The 23,333-nt window shown below is 39.4% G+C and overlaps 1 protein-coding gene across 10 annotated transcripts in view; it reads right to left on the bottom strand.

The window, feature by feature from the left end:
- PTPRK (protein tyrosine phosphatase receptor type K) overlaps window positions 1–23,333 on the bottom strand; it is a 415,551-nt gene that overhangs the window by 214,515 nt on the left and 177,703 nt on the right. For all 10 annotated transcript variants that reach the window (XM_087774463.1, XM_087774462.1, XM_087774464.1 and 7 more), the window contains exons 4-5: window positions 13,269–13,350; window positions 11,244–11,359 (exon numbers count right to left, since the gene is read on the bottom strand). In XM_087774463.1, the coding sequence (XP_087630589.1) occupies window positions 11,244–11,359; window positions 13,269–13,350 (198 nt within the window). The remainder of the gene's footprint in view (window positions 1–11,243; window positions 11,360–13,268; window positions 13,351–23,333) is intronic.

The following is a 23,333-nucleotide window of genomic DNA, read 5'->3' as shown; positions in this document are numbered from 1 at the left end:
AGTTCAACCAGAAGAGAGTTTTCACTTAAAAATGAATGTTAAAGAAAATACCCTGCATTCATTTCAGCATGTATGCCTTACACCAGTAAGCCATTAGCCAGCCAGAGTTCAGATGCACTGCCACGATCTCTTAATTAAATTCTTCTTCTTAATGTCAGGGCATTACTACTGATTTTAAAGGAGAGGAAAGAAAGGCTGCAGTGCCCTCTGCTTATTAGAGGGTTCCTGGTACATACTGTTTCAATTTATGTCCTGCTCACACTGAACAGAGCTTGAAAATGCTGCTCAATTAGGTTTTAAAAATTCAATTTAAAATTAATGTGGAGTTATACTAATAGGTAATGGCTGTACCCTGTGCGATGCTTGGTCCTCCAGTCCCTTGCTGTCTGATTTGATAACCCTGAATTGCTCATTTAGGAGAGGTCACCACAAGGCAGTCCTCCTCCTTTTGTGAAGATAACTCTGGGCTTCACAAAGAACTACGCTCTATAAACACTTGATTAAAAGACATATAAGCATGTGGAAAAACCTCCTTAATTCTGGCATTTCAGGCATTTAAAATTATGACCTTAAATAAGTCTCTAGGACTTCAAGGTTATTTTTAATTTGAAAGGAACATGATTGCATTAGGGGTTTTTTCAGGCAATGAAATGAGATCATCTATATTTTAAACAAAGTCAACAGTAAAGTCCATGCAGCTTAAAAAACAATCATAGGCAAATTAACAATTAGCCTTCCATTTCTCTTTTCTGTCTCATGAAAGAAATCAAGCATTCAATAAACATGAAATGAAATTTTAGTGGATCTTCCAGAACCTGAACGGAGCCAGAAGCATCTAAACCCTAACATCTTATTTAATTGGTAGAATTTAGGTGCATTTCTAATTTTCTAATATGAATTTAAAACTTATCTGCATTTCTCTCTCACCTTTTCAGGTTGAAAAGTGGTGGGTTTTCTTTTTTTATTTAAACAGCAATAAGATAGCATAATGTTCTGTGGTGATGTTCCCTCTAAATTTTCCTGAACTCTTTTTTTTCATACCAGTGATTTTTATCAGCCTGGACAGCTCAACCTTACACATCCCCATCCCTTCCTTAGTGTAAACACCTTAAAATAAGTCCGCTCCACTGCTAACAATTACAGTCAACTCTGGTTGCCTTCTCGGGCTCTCAGCTGGACGCCGGGATGCCTCCAGAGATCAGAAGATGTCAACACCTTGGCTGCAGTGACACACGCGTTACTCTGGCAGCAGCGCCCACTTCAGCTGCCCCTCAATCGCTCCCTCCTCACCTTCACTCATGGAGAAAACTGACCTGGAATAAAAAAGCAAGCCTTCCTGGAAAACATATTCCCTCCCCATATATTATCATCACCAAACGGATTAGCTCATGATCGGATTAACTGCACGGCCACAGGGAGCAGGAGAGGGCAGGATCTGTGCGGGGAGCAGGGCGCAAGCCGAGAGTTTGTCTAAGCAACTGGGTCCCCAAAGGTGCGATCAAAACTTCACCGGACAGCAGAAGGGCTGGAAGGATGCACCCAGCAGCCCAGGGAATTACATCTCTGCTGTCCAGAGGAAAAGGGAATTTATAAAGAAGACGTTCCAAAATGTTCCTTGTTTTACTCATTGCGTGAAGGCAGAAATGTCATTTTTTGCAAGAGGGAAAAGGGTTGAATGTGGATAGTTTGAAAGCCAGCAATAACGTGCGATCTCTGCCAAAAGATGTTTTTGAAAAATAAAACAACGTGAGGGGAATGAACAACACAAATAACTACACTTTTTAAATGTTACTTACATGTAGCTGTCTGGCACTTTTCAGCACACACAGCATATGCTTTTACAGCATTTAGGACACAATTTCGAAAAGGGGAAAAATCTATCTTTCTAAAAAAATTTCTTTATTATTATTTTTATTCTTTTACACAAATGTCTCAACATATTCTTGGGACTTTAAAACTTATTAAACATACTAGAAACATAATAAAGTATGACATCTATTTATTGTAAGAAATGATAAATAAAATTTACATTTTTTCCCCACCCACAAAAGAGCAAATGACTGAACAAGTGGGATTTTTTTTCCAGTCAATTTTATTTACAAATACATTATTTAAGCCTAAGAATCATTTTTTTCAAGCAGAATATGAATTGGAACTATAGCTTAAATAATATACCTAGATAGTCTTATCTTCTTCTTAGTATACAAGAAGGTAAAGTAGCAATTTCTTCTCTGTGATCAATTTTTAAAAGAAAGCATGCAGTTAGAGTTAAACTTTTTTTTAGTAGGAAATTAATACAACTTGCTTTAACTTGCTGGTTTCCCTACATGCATGGCAAACCAGACTAAGATTCTATGTTCCAATGAACCACATATTCATTTATTAGCAGGAAAAGTAACACAGCTTTTCCCATGCAAACATATAGTGAAGATCTTGAATAAATGTGACAAGCCAAGTTTTATCCTGCACACTGCACTGCGGTACAGAAAAATCCATGATTACTTTAAATGTCTTGGTTACATGCACTGCTGTGACTCAAACTTGTCCACTTTGAAGTAGCTCAATTTCTCTTGCGCTGCACTGAACTTCCTACTGAAGAAAGCAAGGATTCTCATGAAATAATCTAATTGAGAGACATCTGGCCCTTCAGAGGTGGCAATTCCAATTTATTTTATTAGAATAAAATCCACCGGAGGCAAAATAGCAAAATTCATACTCCAGTGTCCCTGGCCATTCCACTACAGAAATAAAAACGACACTCACTTTCTCTGGACATTCTAAAGCCTCTTATTTTGAACCTAATCTAACACATGACACACACACAAAAAAAATCTATATTTAAAAAACATACTAAAGAAGCTTTTCAGAAAGCTATAGTTCTTGAATGCAGTATTGTTGATTTAAAAAGAAAAACAAACATAATTCACAGAAATACGAATTCTGCACACAGTGATTAAAGACCTGTATCACCTTGAGCACAGCATGCTGAACTACAGTATTCATCCTGCAGCTCTAAACTAAAAATCTGATTAGTTAGGAGAAGACAATGAAGGAAAAAATTTGCAAAAAAATCCACTACTGAAGACCAACATCACACAAGACAGTTCCTCAAACACTTCTCACCAGACATTTTTACCCTTTTCTAAAAGCAGCCAAGTATACCAGCTGCTCTGATTCCTCTGTAATTCATTAAGCGCTGCAGCTATTTGAGGAAACTAGGGCCTGGGGTATTAGGCTACCTACCGCACATCACGCCGCTGAGGAGGAGACAACCTGAATGCACGCGTTAACAGACAAGACTCACAGGACTCAACAGTCAAAGAATTTATAACAATATATGTTTTTATAAACATTATCTTAATTTTAGATGTCTGATTTCTATGGGCTTAAGCCACTGGCTGGCTGAGGAAGCACTACCAGGACTACACAGTGTGACCAAACTTCCAGCACAGCTGGTCTGGCTGTAAACTACAAAACGGCAGAAGATGGCAGCGCCTGGCGTTACAAGTGACCAGCGAGCCGCCCCCCAGCAGTGCCACGGGCACAGGCCCCGGCAGCAGCACAGCCCCCCAGCACATGATGCTCCAGCCGCCACGGGACCAGCAGCGTGCCTGCTGAAGACCTACAGGGATGACAACCCCAAAGTCTGCCCTGTAAACTAAATGACTGGTAGCTACACAGTCTGGAGGACTTAGTTAACCGGGGCAGAATTAAATTAAAACCAGGAGGATTACAGTATTTCATGTTGCTGAAACCTAAGATGACCGGGCATCTAGGGAGAACTGCCATGTTTATCCAAGAAGCTGATAAATTGGGGAAGAAGAGAGGGTTAAATGACATAGATAGCATCAAAGGTGAATACTGAGTGAAAAGACAGGGGAAAAAAACCTTTGTGAAACAAACGAGTTAGAAGGAGAATATCGAAGTTATGAATACTGTATAATACTGTTAATATGGAAGTTATGCATACTCTATTTTTCATTGGTGAATATTCTTTATAACCATGTCAGAGCCAGCAGTGTGTGATACAGAATAAACTACAAGTCAAGTCATTTACAAGTAGCTTGATAGATCACTTCATGGAAGCTTTTCATACGTCTTTGAAAAAAATGTTTGGAAAACCAGAATGTCTATCACAGAACATAAATACGATGAGGTGAAAGTGCAGGTAAAATAGACAAGCCACCGCAAAAGATGAGGCCTGCCTGTTCTCTATGCTTCCCTATTCTGTTGCTCACTTTCAAGAACATCTTTTCTATAAGTAAAAGCAACCAATGACGAGAAAAATGTGGGAAGTTTCTGTGCAAGCCTTTAGTGCAACAGAAAAGGAAGTTATATGCTGCTTGGCTGCTGTCAGTAATCACGATACAGGTAAGATGATGTAGACTTGAGTGGCATTTTATTGGCTGAGGAAAAAAGGTTTCATATCAACAGACAGTAATATTTACCATTACAAATTAGCACTTGTTTTGGGCAGATGACGCTGATGACCCAAAAATCTGCCGTCTCCCCAGAGGCTCCCCCACCTCTCCTGCCATCCAGGAATGAGAGCAAACCCAGAGTGATCGGTCCTCTCTCCTCCCACAGCCTCCACACAGCATCATGGCTTCGACTCCTTCTTAGGGCAAACAGGCCTGACCGACTTATTTCCGTTCAATAGCAAAAACCATCAAACTTGACAGTTAACTAGTAGCAAAAAGGGGACCAAAAATCTCTATCACAGTTCCCCCCAGCTGAAACGCTGCAGGTGCTAACAAGGCACCTTCTTTGAACTTCCTTTAGGCCCCACAAAATAAAAAGCAAAAGAACAAAGGCCCTCTAACATTCAGAGTGTGCTCACTTCCCCTTAACTTTCAAGGGTCGTAAAATTTGTGCAAACCAACAAAAGACATTCCTCAAATGTTATGCAAATGGTGAACAGGCAGGTGCACTGTAACAGCAAATCTTTCGTCATCAGACTAAAGAAACAGTACCTTAGTTAGTTAACTGTATGAAAATGCAATGGTATCTCAAAATGCAAAGTTACATTAGAGAACCATGAAAAATTCAAAGAAGTAAAACCATGCAAACTACATGAAACAAAGTTAAATTGAACATGACCCTCCTATTATAGATACGCTTTTTTTGAGATGGCAAGCAAGCCTCTCAGCACTTGACTGGAGCTAAACGGTTTACCGCAAAGGTCCACGGCCCATTTTCAAACCCTCCTGTTCAATACTGATCCATGCCTTCACCTTCTGGATACAGTGGAAAGAGAGGAATTACATGGCACAACCACTTTTCTCTGAAAGAAAATATTGTCCTTTCAAAAAACAAAACAGTCAATGTTGTGTGCCTCCACCCCCTGCTAGAGGCACAGGTTCTTGTAGATATTCTCCGGTCTAAATTCCTGAAGTACTATATTGGTCCTGCACAAGGATGTGCCCAATGTATCACCACAGGATACCATCTGTATGCGCCCAGTCCAAAGAGTCGTTAAAGAGCACGCATACGCAGTATCTAGCAAGAAAAATGAATGCTAAATATCAAATCACATTCTGTGGCAACCAGCAGCAAAACCCAAGATGCTGGTAAACAGGGCATTAAGGGCTACGGCAGTTTCCTCAAGAAAGGGAGCAGGATACGGCCAGTTGTTTGAGCCCAAACAGACAACCATGCAGACGCTCGTTCATCCTCCGGTAACAGTTGGTACCGCTGCGAGGTCAGCCCACCTCCATTGTTTTTACAGCAATTTGCATTTTATTTTCCATAATGCTTTTTAATTTCACTTTTTCAATTATTACTCTCAGGCAATTGCTTTAATTATCTGTTATTCCACAAGGAATGACATTTTCCTCTGGCGGAGAGAGGGGCTGCATCAGACTGCATTAACGCTGATGAGCCTCTCCACAGGCGAGAGCGGGGCTGCCTTGCCAGCCTTGGCAGCCCAAGTGGAGCGGCGGTTAGCCAGCACCCACAGCTATTGCTGACAGATTGGCCCGCTCGCCACCGCTCTGACGGCAATCTGCACAGGATTACCAGGCGCGTGTTAAACTTCTAAACGCATGCAGTACCCCCTTTGAATTTCAGATTCGCCAAAGCAAATGGTATCACCGCAGACCGTGGCAAAACACATCCGACTGCAAAGCCAGAACAAGCCGCTTTCCCTAATCCAATGCTATGTTAATGCAAAGCTCAGCAATGATGGATGGACTCATTAGTGCCGCAGTTATCGCCATCTGAACCAGGTGCCAAGACATATGGTTTAACAGATGTTCTAGCAAAATGCTCTATTCTCTGCACTGTGCGACTGTCCAGTTAAACCGGACATCGATAAGACACTGAAAATCGTATTGGGCTTCTGGGAGCCACAATTGTTCCCAGCTCAGGAAGCCGTTAAACACAGCCCGATTATGCAAAAAACCCTATTGCTCTGATATCCCAATTAGACCCGCAGAACAAATGCTGGACAATACGTACGCTGCTTTCCGGAGTCTTTGTGTACCCAAATGTTATTTATTCTATTCAGCCAATTCTATTTCTCCACTGTCTTAGTAAAGAAACAAAGCTTAAAACCTTGGAAGCTTTCTCCACAAAGAAGCCTCCAAATCAAATGGGAAAACAGCCCCCCATCACACCCCACACCTCCTCTGCACTTTCATTTTTAGAATGCCCTGTGTGTGCTATTCTTTCAACTATTTAATACTTAACACGTATCCATCCCGAGCACAGGATTAACGTGCAGAAGTGACTCTTGTTTGCAAGGTTATTTATCGACGTAACTCCACTGGAATGCATGGCATTTCACGGGAGGGTGTGAAATAGAATAAAAAGATGGCCCTGCATATACTAATTCAGCAAATCAACGTGAACAAAGCAGCAAGGTGCATCAAATGTTAATAAATTAAAGAATTCTTATTCTTTAAGTGTCTTTTCAAAGAAAGACAATTCATAGGCTTTAGAAAATCAGCTGAAGTGGGCAACAACTGATCAGTTACGATGTCTATACATGCTGTATTCAATCTTTTAAGATTACACACACACACAGTTATGTTCACCTCCTACAGGAAAGAATTTTTCAGCAAGAACTTATGTTAACTCCTGAAGCTTATAAGACAGAGCATACCAAAGCATATCAGGTGGAAAAGCTGGGTTACCGCCTTGGGTTTGGGACTCCTATCACACAACCCTACTGCCTCAGCGTGTACAGTGGCACCAAACTACAGCTGTTGGTGTGCGACATATTACAGTGGAAATTTGGGGGAGGGAATATGGAGAAAAAAACCCACAGCATTACACTCAGAAGCAGATGGCAAGCAAAAAAGATAATACACACCAAGACTGAATGTATTTCAGGAACAAGATCAATGCTCACTTTAAACAAAAACGAAGGACTTTGAAACTCTTGCACAATTTCCTAATGACTGCAGGTCATAAAGAGAATCCTTCAGCTCACAACTGTAACAGATTCGATAGCAGATTAGGTTGAAAAGGTGAAGAACAAAAAGATTTCAGAGCTGCATTTCTCTCCCACTCCCACACCTACTATTCATGCTGTCACAAAAGGCGTGTTTCAGATCATCTTGTTCAACCAGTTAAATCTCTTTATCTGTGCAAATATTTGTTTCGTATTAACGCAGCTGCAACTTTTAAAGACTGCTGTTATCTTTACTGCTTATCTTCCAATGCCAGAGCTCTGACTGTCCCAAGACCTTGGTCCAGTGGGGCTGCAAAACGCAGGGGTGGGAGGGAAGGCATATGAAAGGGGACAAGAGACCAGGTACAATCTAAAAACAAACAAACAAACAAACAAGAGCAGAATCTGCAGCCATGAAAGTCAGGAGAAGTTCAGTTCAATGTCAATTCCTATTTGTCCAAAACATTTACAGACATACATTTACAGAAAATGGAGTTGATTAAAAGACTGTCATTACAGCAGTAAACACAGAGGAAACAGTGCATTGAAATGCTGTGCCTATTTTGATCCATTTTTATTTTCAGACACACAGAGGTATGTGCACTTAATTATATATACACTGAGAAAAACATAAGCATGAAAACCTGCACGTACACAGATCATCTAGTATATGATCAGAGCTTTCTCCCCAATAACTAAAAAAAAAAAATTAAAGTTTATATAGGACACTACGATGAGACACGCTACTGAGATCTACTTTTACTTCAGTTCAAGTTTGTATAATGCTCTTCCTTGCTTCTAACCAAACATCCTTATCTTCTTCCACCTGCTGGCACTATTTATATAGGTAACTCAGACATGAATGAAGCTAAAAAATAAAAAATTTTAGAAAACCAAAACAAAACAGAAAACCCAACACAAAACAGAACAAACAGTCCTCCCCACCCCCAAGAACAACAAAAATCCAATTTGGCTCAAAACCTTTTTCAGCCAGATCACTTTCCTGAACTGACTTACTGGCAAGCTCCAAAAGCTCTAGTGTCAGTGCAGAGAGGGATGAGGAGGGCGAAGCCGAGACTGTGGCAGCTCAGCCCGAGCCTGGCTGAAGCAGCTGTGGGCCTGTACCCAGGGACAGCACGACTCTGAACACAGAGCAGGGTGGCTGCTATTTTTTTTTCTCCTGCTGCTGAATTTACTTTTGCCTCTCTCCGAAACAGAGGGCTGGAAGAGCCAGAGAGCACTGGTGCTGCACATCTCTATTACTCTGATGCAAACAAATAAGATCTTAGACCATTTCAGATACAAAAAGCCTTAGCGTCCCAGATTGCACCTCAGATCTTTACTTATCGAAGAATGTGTTTTAATAGCAAATTGTTTGCTGCTTTTCCTTTTTTTTTTCCAGGGAAACATCTTTTCTCTTTCAATAAGGACATAACCAAAAGCTATTTTCTCCAACACAGTGGACTTGGAAAGTGTTTTCTTCCCCACCACCCCCTCCTTCATTTTTCATTTTTGCACTACTTTTTTTTTTTTCCAATGGCCTTTCTTGTTATGAGAAAAATACATTCCTGGAATGTTTCAGCTCAGGGCTCTCAAAAACAATTACTTAGGTATTTGATTTGATCTGCTGGTTCTTCCTTTCTGGGTATTCGGTCTTTATGAATCTCCAGTTTGGTCAAAGGTTAAAGCGAACCTTTTCCAAGTCACACTCCGGAGCCCCACGAGGCCCATACACATCCATCCTGGGTTTTAAGGAAAAGGAGTAAATTCACTATTAGCTGCGCACAACAGCAGTAACTTGATGTGTTAGCTAAAAGAAGAGAATTCAGAGAGGGAAAGTTGCTGATTCATGCTTATGTTGGGCAAGTAGGATGGAGGGGTGGAATGATGAGGGAGGAAGAAAAAAATGGGTCACCTTTAAATTGGTGAAAATTTGGCACTGTTTAAGGGAAAACAAGAAGGAGAACAGAAGTTCAAATATACAATTTCAGTAGCAAGGTATCTTCAAGAATTTCGAAGCACTTCATAAGCACAAGCAAGCAGAGTTATAACCTCAAAGGCACCTCATCTTTCGAACCATGAGAAATTACTGCATCTGTGATCCACACACAAAAAAACCCAAAAAAAACCCCCAAAAAAACCCACAAAAAACCCACACCCCAAAACACAAACCACCCATGAAGTATATGGAGGGACAAAACATATGTTTTCTGAGTTGTTCTGGCTGCTAACTGGGCTTCTCAGGGGAGTGAAAGTTAGAAAGGCTAATCTGTCAGAGTTATCTGACTCCGAGGAGTGAGCGATAGGGAAGACTTCCAGCTGGCTGTCTCCATCGGGCCTTTCTGACCCATGATCAACTGAAGGCAGTGCTTCATGGGTTTGCTGCTATGCTCCTACTGCTCTAGTCCTGCCTTTGATATAGCAAAACCCAGCTCAATTTCATTTTGTGTGCTTTGTGTGCTCTACTTGGCAAGTCTCTGAACTCAAACTCACCTTCCTCAATGAATGCAGTATATGTTTGCTCAATTTAAACAAGTTACTAGTTAAAGACATGGAGTACAAATCATTTCTGCTGCTACGATACCCTTTCACTAAATGCAATGCCGTAACTGCTAGATTTGTGTTCCTTTTTTAATGTTGCGGCGTATTTGTCCAGTAATACATTTTGCATACCGAATTTTTTCTGATCTCATTCTATCTATTAAAAAAATACTCTTTAAAATTTTAAGTTTATCACATGCCTATATGCAACTGTTACTCAAGGTTTCTCAGCTGCACTCTCTATTAAAAGAAAAATCAAACAGATTGAAGTAACTGATTATAGTTCATTTCAAAGTATAACGCTTGCCAAAAAATAGATATTTTAAAGTTCTGATGATAGATCATTTTGAAGTACAATGTTTCCCAAAAGTATATACTTTACAGTTCTGAAAATACAGAGAAATACACATTTTAAAAAAATAAAGTTTTAAAGGGCATATTTAGAAACCATTCTAAAGGAGTGTTGGTGCTTAACATTTATGTATAAACTAAAGTATACAAAGAAAGGTACACATACAACTAAGGTGATTTTTAAATTCTTATTAAGTGGCAAAATTATTTTTTTAAGAAGCAACTGTGAAACTTTGCCATCTTTCTGCTTAACCAGTGGTCTTAACAGTAAGTAACCCCATCCCCACACCACAAAGCAAAGCGGTTGTTTTGGGGGGATGGTAGTATTTGTTTCTTCTTTTTTCTTGCTTTTTAGTGAGAAGGGTTATTTTCTGGTTTTAGTCATCTCTTAGATTCTACCATACATACTACTCACAATTACACACAGATAAAAGTTGAAGTCCCTCCTATTATGGAGACAAAGGACACGCGACAGTCCTTTTATGTTGCCCCATTAAATATGCTGCTGAGTAAAACTGATGGGCACACAGAAGTACAGCCACATCCCTCCAGCCACTTGCTTGGACAAAGAATTAGTTGTAATTTATATGATAAAACAATCCTCAAAATTTATGACAGCTGTGTTACATCTGTGTTTTACGTGATCTCAACACCAATTATCTGCATTTAATGACAATAAATTTTGATACAGAGGAGATTATTTACAAGGAGAGAAGGCCCGCAGTGCCTTAAAGACCAACCTTCCTCCACTGTCCACACCAGTTGTTCTAATTTTTAATCCAAGCTTTTTAACATTACAAAATTGATTACAAGTTTCTCCATTTAACAGAGATAAAATTGTATTTAAACTAAATATTTTACATGCAGAAGAAAAAAAGGCTTAGGAATTTAAATATTTCACCTCCAGAAAGCAGCTCGTCCTCTAGCCAAACAGACTTGCATGAGTTGGCCTTACCTGGAGCCATAACTTGTTATTCACTGCATCTCTCCCTGTAGCAATGCACTGAAATGTAGCGTTCTGTCCTGCATTGACCTCTACATCCCCCAGCCTCAAGAAATGTGGAGATTTATCTGCAGAGGAGGAAAACAAAAATTACAAATAACGTTTATTGCTAAAAAAGGTGCCAGCAACGCTACTGTCTCCCCGAAGATGCATATTGTAACAACCTTTGGTTAAAAAACAGAAACAGAAGAGAGAAAATTATTTTTTTCATCTCTGTTCAAGAAGAAAGAGTGCTTTCAGTCCTCTCTCTTCTCCCCTGGTGATTCTACTAACTTCATGTTACACATGAGTTATAAGAAAGTCTTTTAAAAATCAAAGCCAAGAGAAGGAGATCAAATGCCAAAGTGTCAGCAGCACTTTACAAAAATTATCCCAAAGACTTTCGATTGTATGAAACCCATCATACTGAGAAAAACCCAATTAGCAGGATACTGATCAAGCAAATAGAGATACTATTCAGATTATTTGCAATGTAACTCAGAGCTCTATTGTTTTATTAAATGAAATCATTTGTGCCACTGAACACAGTATTTCAGGAGCTGACAAATTTATTTCCCACACTGACAAAGCCCCTAGGAAAGCTCAACCACCTGAAGGATTTATTAGACGTAAGAAAGCCAACAGACACATTTGAGGAATGGGTACGTTACACAGCTCTCACCCATCCCTTTCTCAAGAACTACTAATGAAAACAATAGCTGAACTGTTATTTCTTTGTGCTTACTAAAAAAAACCAACACACCGGAAAAAAAAGCAAATTGGAACAAACAGGCTTTAAACATCAGTAACAAAAAAGAGCTTATCTGACTACTGTATCATGCTGATAATCTGCCACCATGGCTGTAACCAAGTGCCTTTTGTTTTGGCACTTAAAAAAAAAAAAACAAAAAAAAACCAAAAAAAAAAACACAAAGGGAAACAAAAAAAAAAGCCAGAAGAAAAAAAAAAATGAAAGTCAGATACTGAATCTGAGCAGAGCTTTGCTGAGTACAGATATCAGATAGCTGGGCTGGCTGAAATATAAAGAGGTAACTCACTCAAATATCCTGTAAGCTTGGTAGCCCCTGAGAGCTATGGTCTTATCAGGTTTGGGGTAGAAGAAAACAAAATGTGAGGTTGCCATTGCAACTTTATTATCTGGCATTGTTTTGCAAATCTGGGGTTATATCTTGATCATTTCGGAAAGCAATTAAATTATCAGCCATAAGGTACCTTACTATGAAATTACATTTTAGAAAGTGGATGTCTAGGGGAAGATCAGAAGAGTTGAACAGAACCAATTACCAAAATAATGGGATAACAAATGACAGAAATGCACAGTAATAATTTCTTCCTCACAACTTTTTATTTGTAGAATATTCTCATTATTGCAACTTGTGTTTGCACGTGTGGAATTCTTCCCCAGGATTAAGCAGGGAAAGGCAAACATAAAAGCCTGAAGTCTGTCCACGAAAACAAAACAACAAAACCCAATTCTTCAGTAGTTCAATGGCCAGAAGCCTTTTTTATTTAAAAAAAAAACAAAACAAAACAAAAAAACCAACAAAAAAACAAAACCCAAAAAACTATTGTTTCCATTTGAAAAAAAAAATAAAAGAAAAAAAAAGGAAAAGAACAAGGGCATGAAATCCAATAAACCTCCCACATGCATCTGCCAATTCAGTTTTCTTTAATCAGTCAGTATACACATCAACATCAAAACCCATTTTGATTATGCACACCAACTATGGTATGGCTAAAAAGACACTGAATAATTTCTCCTTTTGTATTCCTGTATACTTTACTTCTGGCAGACAAAGATTTTACCCAGGTAAATCACTACTGCAAGACTACATTTTCCTTTGGAACCTGCAAGAAAAATACTATTGAAAGAACGAAGCACATCAGTGATCAAGTGATGAAAACTCAGCAGTCTACAGCAATATCAAATATGTCCTGAAAAGACAGAGAAAAATGCAGCTCTTAATCATTACTTACCACAAGGGTAACTCAGAACCTGGATGTCATCAATGGCAATGTAGCCATTTCTCCCATCTGAGACTTCAGCTTCAAATATTACCTGTCAAAATGAAAGAAAAAATGTTTACAACACTCATTTCTACAGAATTCCCACAGTGGCAAGCGTGTAGATATAAGACACATTGCCTTTTTCATTTAGTTGAAGTTCCTACAAGGTTTGACGACTGAATGGAATATTTATTACTCAATGTATTGCAGTTCCATACCATTCATATACATGACTTGCTTTGGATTTGCTGCTTATGGCACACCAGACAAGCGTGTTTATTACCTCAATTAATGGCATACGGCTTTCACTCTGCTAAATGTATAAACATGATTCAATTCTGAAAAAATGCCATTACTTTCAGACAGGTTCGACATCACAGTGCACAACTGATCAACCAATTTTAACGAAATTTATATTCTTGTCGGGGGTCACAATATAGTCCACAGTCTCCCGTAACCTTCTGCAGTGTAACTGCACGGGAAAACAGGCAGCAGCACAGAAATAGTGCAGCACTCCCCAGTGGCAACGAAAAGAACAGCTGTAGCATGAGATTTATGTAGTAGTCGTTAACTTCATTCTTCATTCCTGCAAGGCAATGGGGAAATTGCTGTGCGCAAAAGAAAAGAGATTGTCTTCACATCCAACTTCTTGCCCCACCCCAAATGGGCAGTAACAACAAAGAATTGCTCTTGGACGGCTCCAGAGCACAAAGCTGTCTTTTACTTCAGACGCAGCAAAACAACGCCAACTGACCAGAACAAATTTATTGTCAAGATTCATGCTTCCTTGTATGGATGAATAAAAGAAAAAAAGTAGAATATGGTGAAAGTAAAAGGAAAATAATTAGATGAGAGAAAAAAAAAAACAACCAATGAAGCATGAATGTCTAAACTAAAAGGAAGATATGAGAGAGGGAAGCACACTACTAAAGACCAAGTGAAGTGATATGATACGAACTTGCAGTCGTGATTGCCCAAAGTAAGTATCTGTCGGGGTCTTCTGCGCAAGACAGGCTTAGAGCAAGCAAGTCGGCTGCTCTATGCATAATCTTTTCAAGCAGTTTACATCTCTCATTCTTGGGGACAATGTAAGGGAGCAGCAAACGCAATGGATTAACAACCCAATGTACCCTGCAGGTGAGCGGGAGAATGCTGTCCCCATCAAGCACCTTTCTCAGGTCTTCTTACTGGGGGATCCACATGGCACCTTGCTAGGAAGTAATGACCGCTGCACTCTTCAGCCTCAAGGGAGTCTTGGGAGCAAGCAGCTCCCATCTACCTCCAGAGCTCCTTGTGGACCTTTCATTCACAAAACCTACCTTCTTTGGCAACATACCTGGCATTTATGCAACTTTGCTCTGAACGCTGCATCAGGAATGCTTCTGTGTGCTTATGCTCCACTCGCAACATTTCCTCACCCTTACATCCTACCCAGACGTGAAATGCAATTTATTTTCCCACCAAAGGAGGCAGGGCCCACAGGGGGCCTGTTTATACTCAGAACTAATTCCACAACCTTGAAAGGGGAAAAATAAGGAAAACTTCCAAGGAAAGGTGGATATGGGCATATTCATGATGTGGTTCACAGGATCCTCCAACTTGTGCTTTGACTGCAGAAAGACAAAGCCTGTGGGGCACGTATACTTTGACAGCACCGGGCTACAATCCCTCTTCCAACTTCTCCAGAAGTTCTTGCTGAGGTTCTGGCTGCACTTCTCTCCACTTTCTTTTTGGTTTTTTTTTTTTCTTTTAATTTTATTTGCACCCCAATGCAATTAAGTTGCAGAAACCACTTCATTCTCTGCCTCTTCCTCCTGCCTTGGCCAACAAGTGCTTGATGGAATGGAATTTAGTGTCTGGGGATCCTACTTTCACTCCTTTGTCCAGTGACCTCTCTGACCAGTGCACTATTTGACAGTGTCCATCAGCTCCTCAGGCATCTTCAGAGAGCTGGCACTTGTCCCCAGTAAGGAACATCAACATGAATATGTTCAATTCTTTAATAACTTGGATTACTCCTTGTTTTTTTTTTTTTTTCTTTTTTAAATGGTTGTATGGTGCAGAAGACAAACAACTCAATAAGAAATAAACATCATATTTAAAGCCCTCCTGACAGACCAATTTCTTTACAACACAATACAGTTCTATCACATACACAAACTCCAAAAGCACTTTGTTTCTCAAAGTCCAGTTAAGAAATTTGAGCATCAGTGTTAAGAACTAGACTAAATTTGCACCTCACTCTGAACTGGGTTGTTATTAATTCATTTGGAAGTAACTTAGATCCAGTTCCCAGGGAAGCTTGGCCTCATTTAAGTGTGTCCTTCTCCTGTACGTTGATACCTTCCTACACTGGGGGCAGATGGGAGAAAGTTACCTTTCTTGGGACAGAGGGGGGCATGAATTTACTTTGTTTTTTCTACCTCTTCTAGATTAATTTAATATATCCCTACCCTCCAAGAGTAGGAAGTTATCAAAAAAAAGAGAAGCTCACAGGAAAGAGTAAGATTAAAACATGGAGATCCATGAGAATAAAAAAGTAACCAACACAACAAAACAAAAAACATGAAGAAATACAGAAATGCAAGAAGCCTACAAAACGTTATAGGGAGTAATGTTTATGAGGTAAGTAAAGGAAAAATAAAGTGATTAAAAAGACAGAGATACTAGAGAGCTGAGGTTTCATATATACAGTGCTACATTATTTTTTATTTACATTCTTAATTGGTATAAATACAGCTATGAAACATTCATAACTATAGACACTGTATAGCAAAAGATGCAGCTCAGTTAAAAAAAAATCTTATCAGGCTTTAATTTGATAACATCTGTTCACATTTAAAATGGGAAATGGAAAAAGGGAATTGCATATATAGACGAAAACAGCAATTTGAAATGCTGACAAGTCAGACCAGAACCTGAGGCAGTTCTTTTCCTCACATATGCACACACTACTTGAGAAAAAACAGACTATTGCTTTCACCAGAAAAGGTTTATCCTAATAAGAGACCAGTGCTTTGGGAGTGAATCCTGCACTTAGTCTGCACTGCTGTTCAGCGTACAGTCCTAGAAAGAATGGCTTAAACACTTTCATTTTAGCTGAAAAATAATTCAGATTATCACTCTAGCCAGAAACCATTAGTTGCCTGTGCAACTATGAATGTCTTTCCACTTACTACAATTTAATTGCATGCTCATCTACTGCACTTCTGAGAGCTGCTCGCTTCCTTTAATGGAGAGGAGAGACTGTTTTCGGGGGGATGAATCGGGCTCGCAGAGAGCAGGGCTGTGGAGAGAGCTATCCTGTCTCGTTTGTACCACCGTCACTGCAATGAATGAGAATGGGAAATGCTGAACAGCTCAGGTAATTCAAATGCTGCTCAAGGGAATTACATTTGATCCCTGAATTTTCTACACAGTTCCAAGGTGATACTCAAATAGTTAGTTACTTCTACAAATAAAATGGCATGTCCTTGTTTATGAAGTGCCTGCATTCAGATGCAAATGAAGATACAGTGTCAGAACTCCCTGAACTAGACACGCTCCTACATATTTAGCCATCCCTAATGCATCTCTTGTCCATATATTGGTCCACTTTCCTCCTAAAACCATGCAAGCTTTTAGTGAACACAGTATCATTTGGGAAAATTCATGGGTTTACTACTGACAGTATTAAAAGCCATTTCCATTTGTTTGTTTTGTACCTGGTTTCCTTTAATGACCCAAATCAGTGACAAATTGATCCCAATCATCCTGCTACATTATTCACAACTTTGTAGATCTCTGTTATATGTTCCCACGTAATTTTGTCTCAAATTTGAAGAGTCCCAGATTATTCAGTCAATCTCGTACAGAAATCATTCCCTTTTCTTTGATTATCCTTCTCATCCTTCTCTAAAGCTCTTTCTAACTGCGCTATATTCTTTGAAGATGACGAGAGCAGAGCTGGCACACAGTAATCAAGATGTGGGTGAGTCATAATTTATACAACAGTGTAATATCATTATCTAATTTATACTGAATTTCCTTAACTATTCTGAACACTTCGTTTGCTTTTTTTGACCATCACCGGGCTCTACGCTGACATTTTTATGAACCCCTACGATCTTGCTGCAGAGTGCCAAAGGCAAGCTCAGAGTCCGTCGTTCTGTATGTGAAAATAGGATTTTATGCAGTGTGCATTATTTTATATCTCTTTATCTACACTAAAATGTGCCTGCCACTTTATTGCCCAATCACTCACAGCTGGTGATATTCTGATGGTCCTTCTACAGGTTCTCACAATCACAGTGTCCTTGCTATTCCACATATTGTCCTTGCTATTCCTTGCGTTCACCTACAAACTTTTGTCTTCACACTGTTCTCTGGCCCACACTCTGGTCCCTTATGAACTTGTTGAAAGGCACAAATCTCTATAGGATGCCTTGGTGACTACTTCTGGGCATATCGACAATTTATTCCTACCTTCTCTTTTTCCTCTTAAACAATTATCTATCTATGCAAGTATCTTTCTTCTCATAGAATGGCAGCTTAGCTTCACTACAAGCTTTTGTAGAGGGACGTGGTCAAAAACCTTTTGGAAACCTAACTAGCCTGTAACAATCAGATCACCCTTATCTATATGCTTGCTGACCCCTAGAAAGGGCTCCAAGGTTGAAAATTAAGCGTATGACGTGCAACATACAGCAAAATAGAGAAAAAAAAATTCAAGTTGTTTTGTGTCAGGCACTGCAAAATAGCACATACTTGTTTTTGCATCCAAGCTCTAAAATGCAGATGATGACAACCACTCTTCACCTAATATTATTCCAGAAATAAATGTTTGTGAACAACTTAAATACTCAACAGTATTTGAATGTAATGGAAAATGTAGTCATTATTACAGCAGAGACTCCTAAAGGGATTTAGTTGCTGAAGTGTAATGCTTAAGAAATACTCAAACCTTCACATTCCTACACAGCCATAACATTGCATCCTGTAATCACCATGAAGACTACACCTGCACTTGCAGGAATATACAAAATATACATCTTAAGGACTGGCCTCACCGAATTTTTAACTCCTGTCAGGATCCAAAAATTTAGGTATTGTCATTATTAGCTCATTTGAGGCACTGATCAAAATAAGCATTCCCAAAACATACCTAGTCAATTAAGTACAAAATGCAGTCAGGAAAGAGGGAAAACAACTCTGTAGCCCAAAGCTTAACCTTAGAACATAATTCTCCCTAGGTTTTGTAAAAGCTGTTTTCTTGTAAACTATACACCACCATCACCAAGCAAGGTATTTTCAGTACAGTTTGAGACCTTCCTTGTCCTTCCTCCGCTTGACTGGTTCTGACTACTCGCGGTACTGAAGAAGGTGAGACTCTCCCACAGTTCTGACAGTAGTCCTGTCAGACCACCGTATATATGAAGCAAACATCCATACATCAATTAGATAAAAGTGTGCATTAAAAGGTTTAGTTACAACAGAAATGTAGCGTTTCATTGACTGTATTTTCCTGATAGTCTCTAATACACATCATTAGAGAGAGCTGAAAAGGAATTTGAGATGGAAATGGGGGGCGGGGAGGAGAGAAATAGTTACATCTTGTAGTTTCCACAGAGCATTCAACTTGCAACACACTTTTGTTCAGCTACAGGAAGGCTTCTACTAGCTTAATTATCTGAAATCAAACTTGTAAATAGATCAATTCTAATGCTTGGTAGAAAGGCGTATTAGACAGCTGTAAGCAAACAGAAGGTATCACGTCAAAAAAACCCAACAAAAAAAACCCAAAAAACAACAAAACAAACCTCCAAAAAAACCACCACCAACAAAAAACCTTCAAGTACAGTCCAGAATTACTGGAAACTTTGTGCTCTTTCCTCGCTGCCTTGCTGTTCCACTATGCATAATTCTGACGGTGTGCATTTTGATCTATTTTTGGCACCTCCCACATCATTTCTATTCAACTTGTGAATAAAACAAATGAAGAATAAATTACTTAGAACCAAAAGAACCTCACCAGATGAGTTATATTAACCTCACCAGATATAGAGCCTTAAAGTCTTTCATAAGAATATAAAAAGAAAATATTTGAATACGATTTTTTCTACTTCATACACATCTCCCTCACTGATTCATTTTAATCTTTGTAAAAGCACAGTAGAGTGACTCCAGATATATGTGAACCTAGTACTTATACTAGAGTTGGTTAAGATTAAACAGCACATAAGAGCAAGTTTGTTTTGTAGTAAAATAACTTTCTGCAGATGAAAAGCCATGAACAGCAAGACCAGTTATACATAAGATAAAATGCTAACGAATCCTATTCACTGACAAGCTTCTAGTTCCATCCAATGTTTTTGCAGGTAAAGGCATTTTAAAATACTAAAACAAAGTTTAATTACCAAGAAGCTAAAAATTAATATAAACATGAAAACAGTACCATGTTACAAAAGAAATACTTAATGGAAGCTAGCTGAAAGAAAGGGACAACTGAACAAATTTTTACCTAACATATAACAATGTTGTTGACATAATAAAAAGCATTTCCCTTGTGAAAGTTATAGATAATTTTGCTGAAGTAATTTAGAAATCATGAAAACTAATTACTTCCATTTGAATGCTTAAGTAATGCTGTGAGGCTGCCTTTGCTGCTGACAGGGCCCAGGAGAATTTCCAGCACAGCAAATCAAACACTTGAGTGAAAACTTTGGGATCTCAATTCTGCCAAGTCAGCTAACACCCTATTACTTCTTTTTTCCTCAATAAAACACCTTCTGAAAACCAAAGGAGTTAAGGCTATCTTCTCATTAGTATTCTTAGCAGAGCTGGTCAGCTCACAAATTATTCGACCATCTCAGTCACCCACAGGGAACCTTGACATACACCCCTCCTCTCATCCCCAAATTTGTACTTAAGGTCGACTCAACACGGGGAAGTCTATACTCCCAAGATTCATCTCACTTCACGCTCTCTGGTGAGGAACCACCCAGAAAACATGCCTACCAAGGGTCCCAAAGGGTAATCCTTCAGAGAATCTAGTAGTTGTAAATGAGCCAGCTCCACTACTCAATCCCAGAGGGGAAGGAAAGAAGGAAGAAGAAAAAAAAAAAAAAAAAAAAAAGGCCCCAAGTCTAAAATTGTCTCTTTACATGTAAGCAAGAACTGTAGGTGAGCTTTAGGTGAGCTACACAATTTAAAAATGAGGAGAGTTAGTTTACCTCCACAAACAACATATATGCTGCAGGAAAACACATAACTAAGATGAAGCCGAATAAACCCTTGGAAGGGCTTGTATGACACAGTTATCTGATGCAGGGGAAGCTAGAGACCAGACTCAGTGATCCTGGAGACCCCTGTGTTAGCAACACCAGGAAAAAACTCACATCCTTCCACTTATCTGTGCTTACTTCTCTTAAGTTGCTTATGCCAAATGTTTCTAGGCTTATGCCTAGAAAATGTCTGGATGAAGCACCAGACACAGAAGAGTTACAGCTGCTCTGGCTTTAGGGCAGCAGTAGTTTATCATCTGGGAATAGTTACCGTCTTACAAAAACCCACCCTGCTCTTGACTGACTGAAGAAGTTGAAGAAAAAACATCCTTACATAGTCTGTAAACACAAGATCTTCAACAAACCAAAACATTTTTTTAAGGGTGAAAGTTCTAAAATGATTGAGATTTAAAAATAATAATAACACTGCATGCAAAAGCATGACTTTTAACCATGGGAAACAAAAGCCTTGATAGCATTGTAAATCATGACATTTAAAGGGTGAAACTGGGACAGTAGCAGTAAGAGACAAGCTGAGAATCAATATGAAATACTTAATACTTCGCTTATTTTTCTGATAAACCAAAACTTGAAGAAAATACTTTCCAAGAGGACAGAAGCAGTTCTTTTGAACATGGATACCTAGAAATGTAGCAGTACAAGTCTGGCATGATGCCACCACGCTTTTCTAAACCTAGAGCAGAGGTCAGGCCTTTTTGACTGTCAGTGACCCTTGGGAATTCCCTACCATGTGTGGAATGTTTTTTCCTTAAAATATGCTTCATCTCAAACCATATATATTCCCAGTCAAATTACTGACACATTTGAACACACTCAGTAATCATAACCATTATCCCTTGAAGCAATATCTGCATGAATACTATATAGATAAATAAAATTCTCAGTTTCCCAAACACAGGATCTTTTCCATATTCAATTAAAAAAAAAAAAAGGCAACTTCATAGAATTAGTCTATGAAGAACTGCAAAAAACAAGCCAACCAGACAGACTGAAACCAGCCAACAAAATTCATAGATTCATGTTGCATCCTACACAATGCTTTCTAGAACAACTTTTTCCAGTCCATATCAGAGAAAAATTATCTAAAATTGCTTATTTTCAGAACAGCAACCGAAACAATTTAAAGCACCTATGCAAACAGTAAAATCCAGATGCATGCATTTGCTTGCTCCAGACCAAGGTGCTGTTCAAAACCGCTTTTTAATTCTAACAATCACCAGTCAAGGTGCTGACAGGTACCTTGCTTCCTTTCCTCTCCCTTATCTTTTCAGCTCCTCCATAATAAAACTCACGTAACTGAAGCTATCACCCTCTGCCACTCCTTCCAAAGTGTTCATACTCAGCCTGCTTGAAGAACAGCAGAATTCAGTGGCGAAAGACATCCAGTTATCCTAAATTACGACAGTTGCTAACATCAGGAAGGAAGCAAACACCAAAAAAAGGCAAAAATGCACAGTATCTCCTACTCCGTGTCACCATGAACCGAGTGCGGAATAACACCAACACATCTTAACTCAGGAAAGTTAAGACAAAATATGTTCTAATACAAGTGGAGAGCAGTTTAATAGATACAGTTTAACCGATATTTAATAAATACAGATCACATACTGCCAAGGGAAGAAAAAAATAATAAATGAAAAAGCAGCTCACTCAAAGCAATGGACAGGTTACATCAAACAGTACTGCAGAGATAATCATTGCATCAGCACCTGCCTACACTAATACTGAAACTAGCACTGTTTGTGTAGGAAATTATTCTGACATGTTCTCTCCAAAATGTACTTCAAGATACAATAGCAATAGTTCTATCCACAAATTCTGTATATCTTCTTATTTTATCCACTGTATTTTTGCATTCATCACAACATGTTGGTGCTGGACAAACACAGAAAATGACAGCCATCTGTACAAACAGCTTATGTCTAAAGACACAGGAGGTACGACATCAAACATTTCCTTTCTCTCAGTCTTGTCTTGCACAACATCCACTAAGCTGAACTGAATCTGGCAGAGTTGAATCTGGCAAGGAATGCCAAGGGCAACAAGAAGGACTTCTGTAAGTATGTAAGTAGCAAAAGGAAGACTAGGGAAAATGTTGGCCTGCTGCAGAATGGGACAAGGGCCCCGGTGACGCAGGACACAGACCAGACTGAAATACTTATTGCCTTGATCACCGCTTTGCTAGTAAGATCGACCTTCTGAAATCCAAGGACCCAGAGATCAAGAGGGAAGTCTGGAGCAAGGAAGAAGTGCCTGAGGACCAGTATATGCTGGGGGCCACCCAGCTGGAAAGCAGCTTGGCAGAGAAGGACCTGGGGGTCCTGGTGAACACCAAGTTGAATACGAGCCAGCAACATGCCCCTGTGGCAAAGATGACTAATGGTATCCTGGGCTGCATAAGACAAAGTGGTGCCAGTGGGTTGAGGGAGGGGATCCCTCCCCTCTACTCAGCACTGGTGAGGCCACAACTGAAGAGCTGGGTCCAGTTCTGGGCTCCTAAGTACAAAAGAGATGGACATACTGGAGAGAGTCCAGTGAAAAGCCAAAAGAGATTAAGAGAATGGAACAACCCTTACATGAGGAAAGGCTGAGAGAGCTGGGACTGCTCAGCCTGGAGAACAGAAGGCTCGGGGGAGATCTCATCAATGTGTATAAATACCTGAAGGGAGGGTGCAGAGAGGACAGGGCCAGGCTCTTTTCAGTGGTGCCCAGTGACAGGTCAAGAGGCAATGGGCACAAACTGAAACACAGG

The sequence above is a fragment of the Nipponia nippon genome, unplaced genomic scaffold (assembly GCF_047370975.1).
Source record: "Nipponia nippon isolate SJK-2023a ecotype South Korea unplaced genomic scaffold, ASM4737097v1 scaffold_4, whole genome shotgun sequence".
In the NCBI taxonomy this organism is placed as follows: Eukaryota; Metazoa; Chordata; class Aves; order Pelecaniformes; family Threskiornithidae; genus Nipponia; species Nipponia nippon.
Note: the sequence above shows the minus strand (reverse complement) of the source record. Positions and strands in the feature narration are given on the sequence as shown.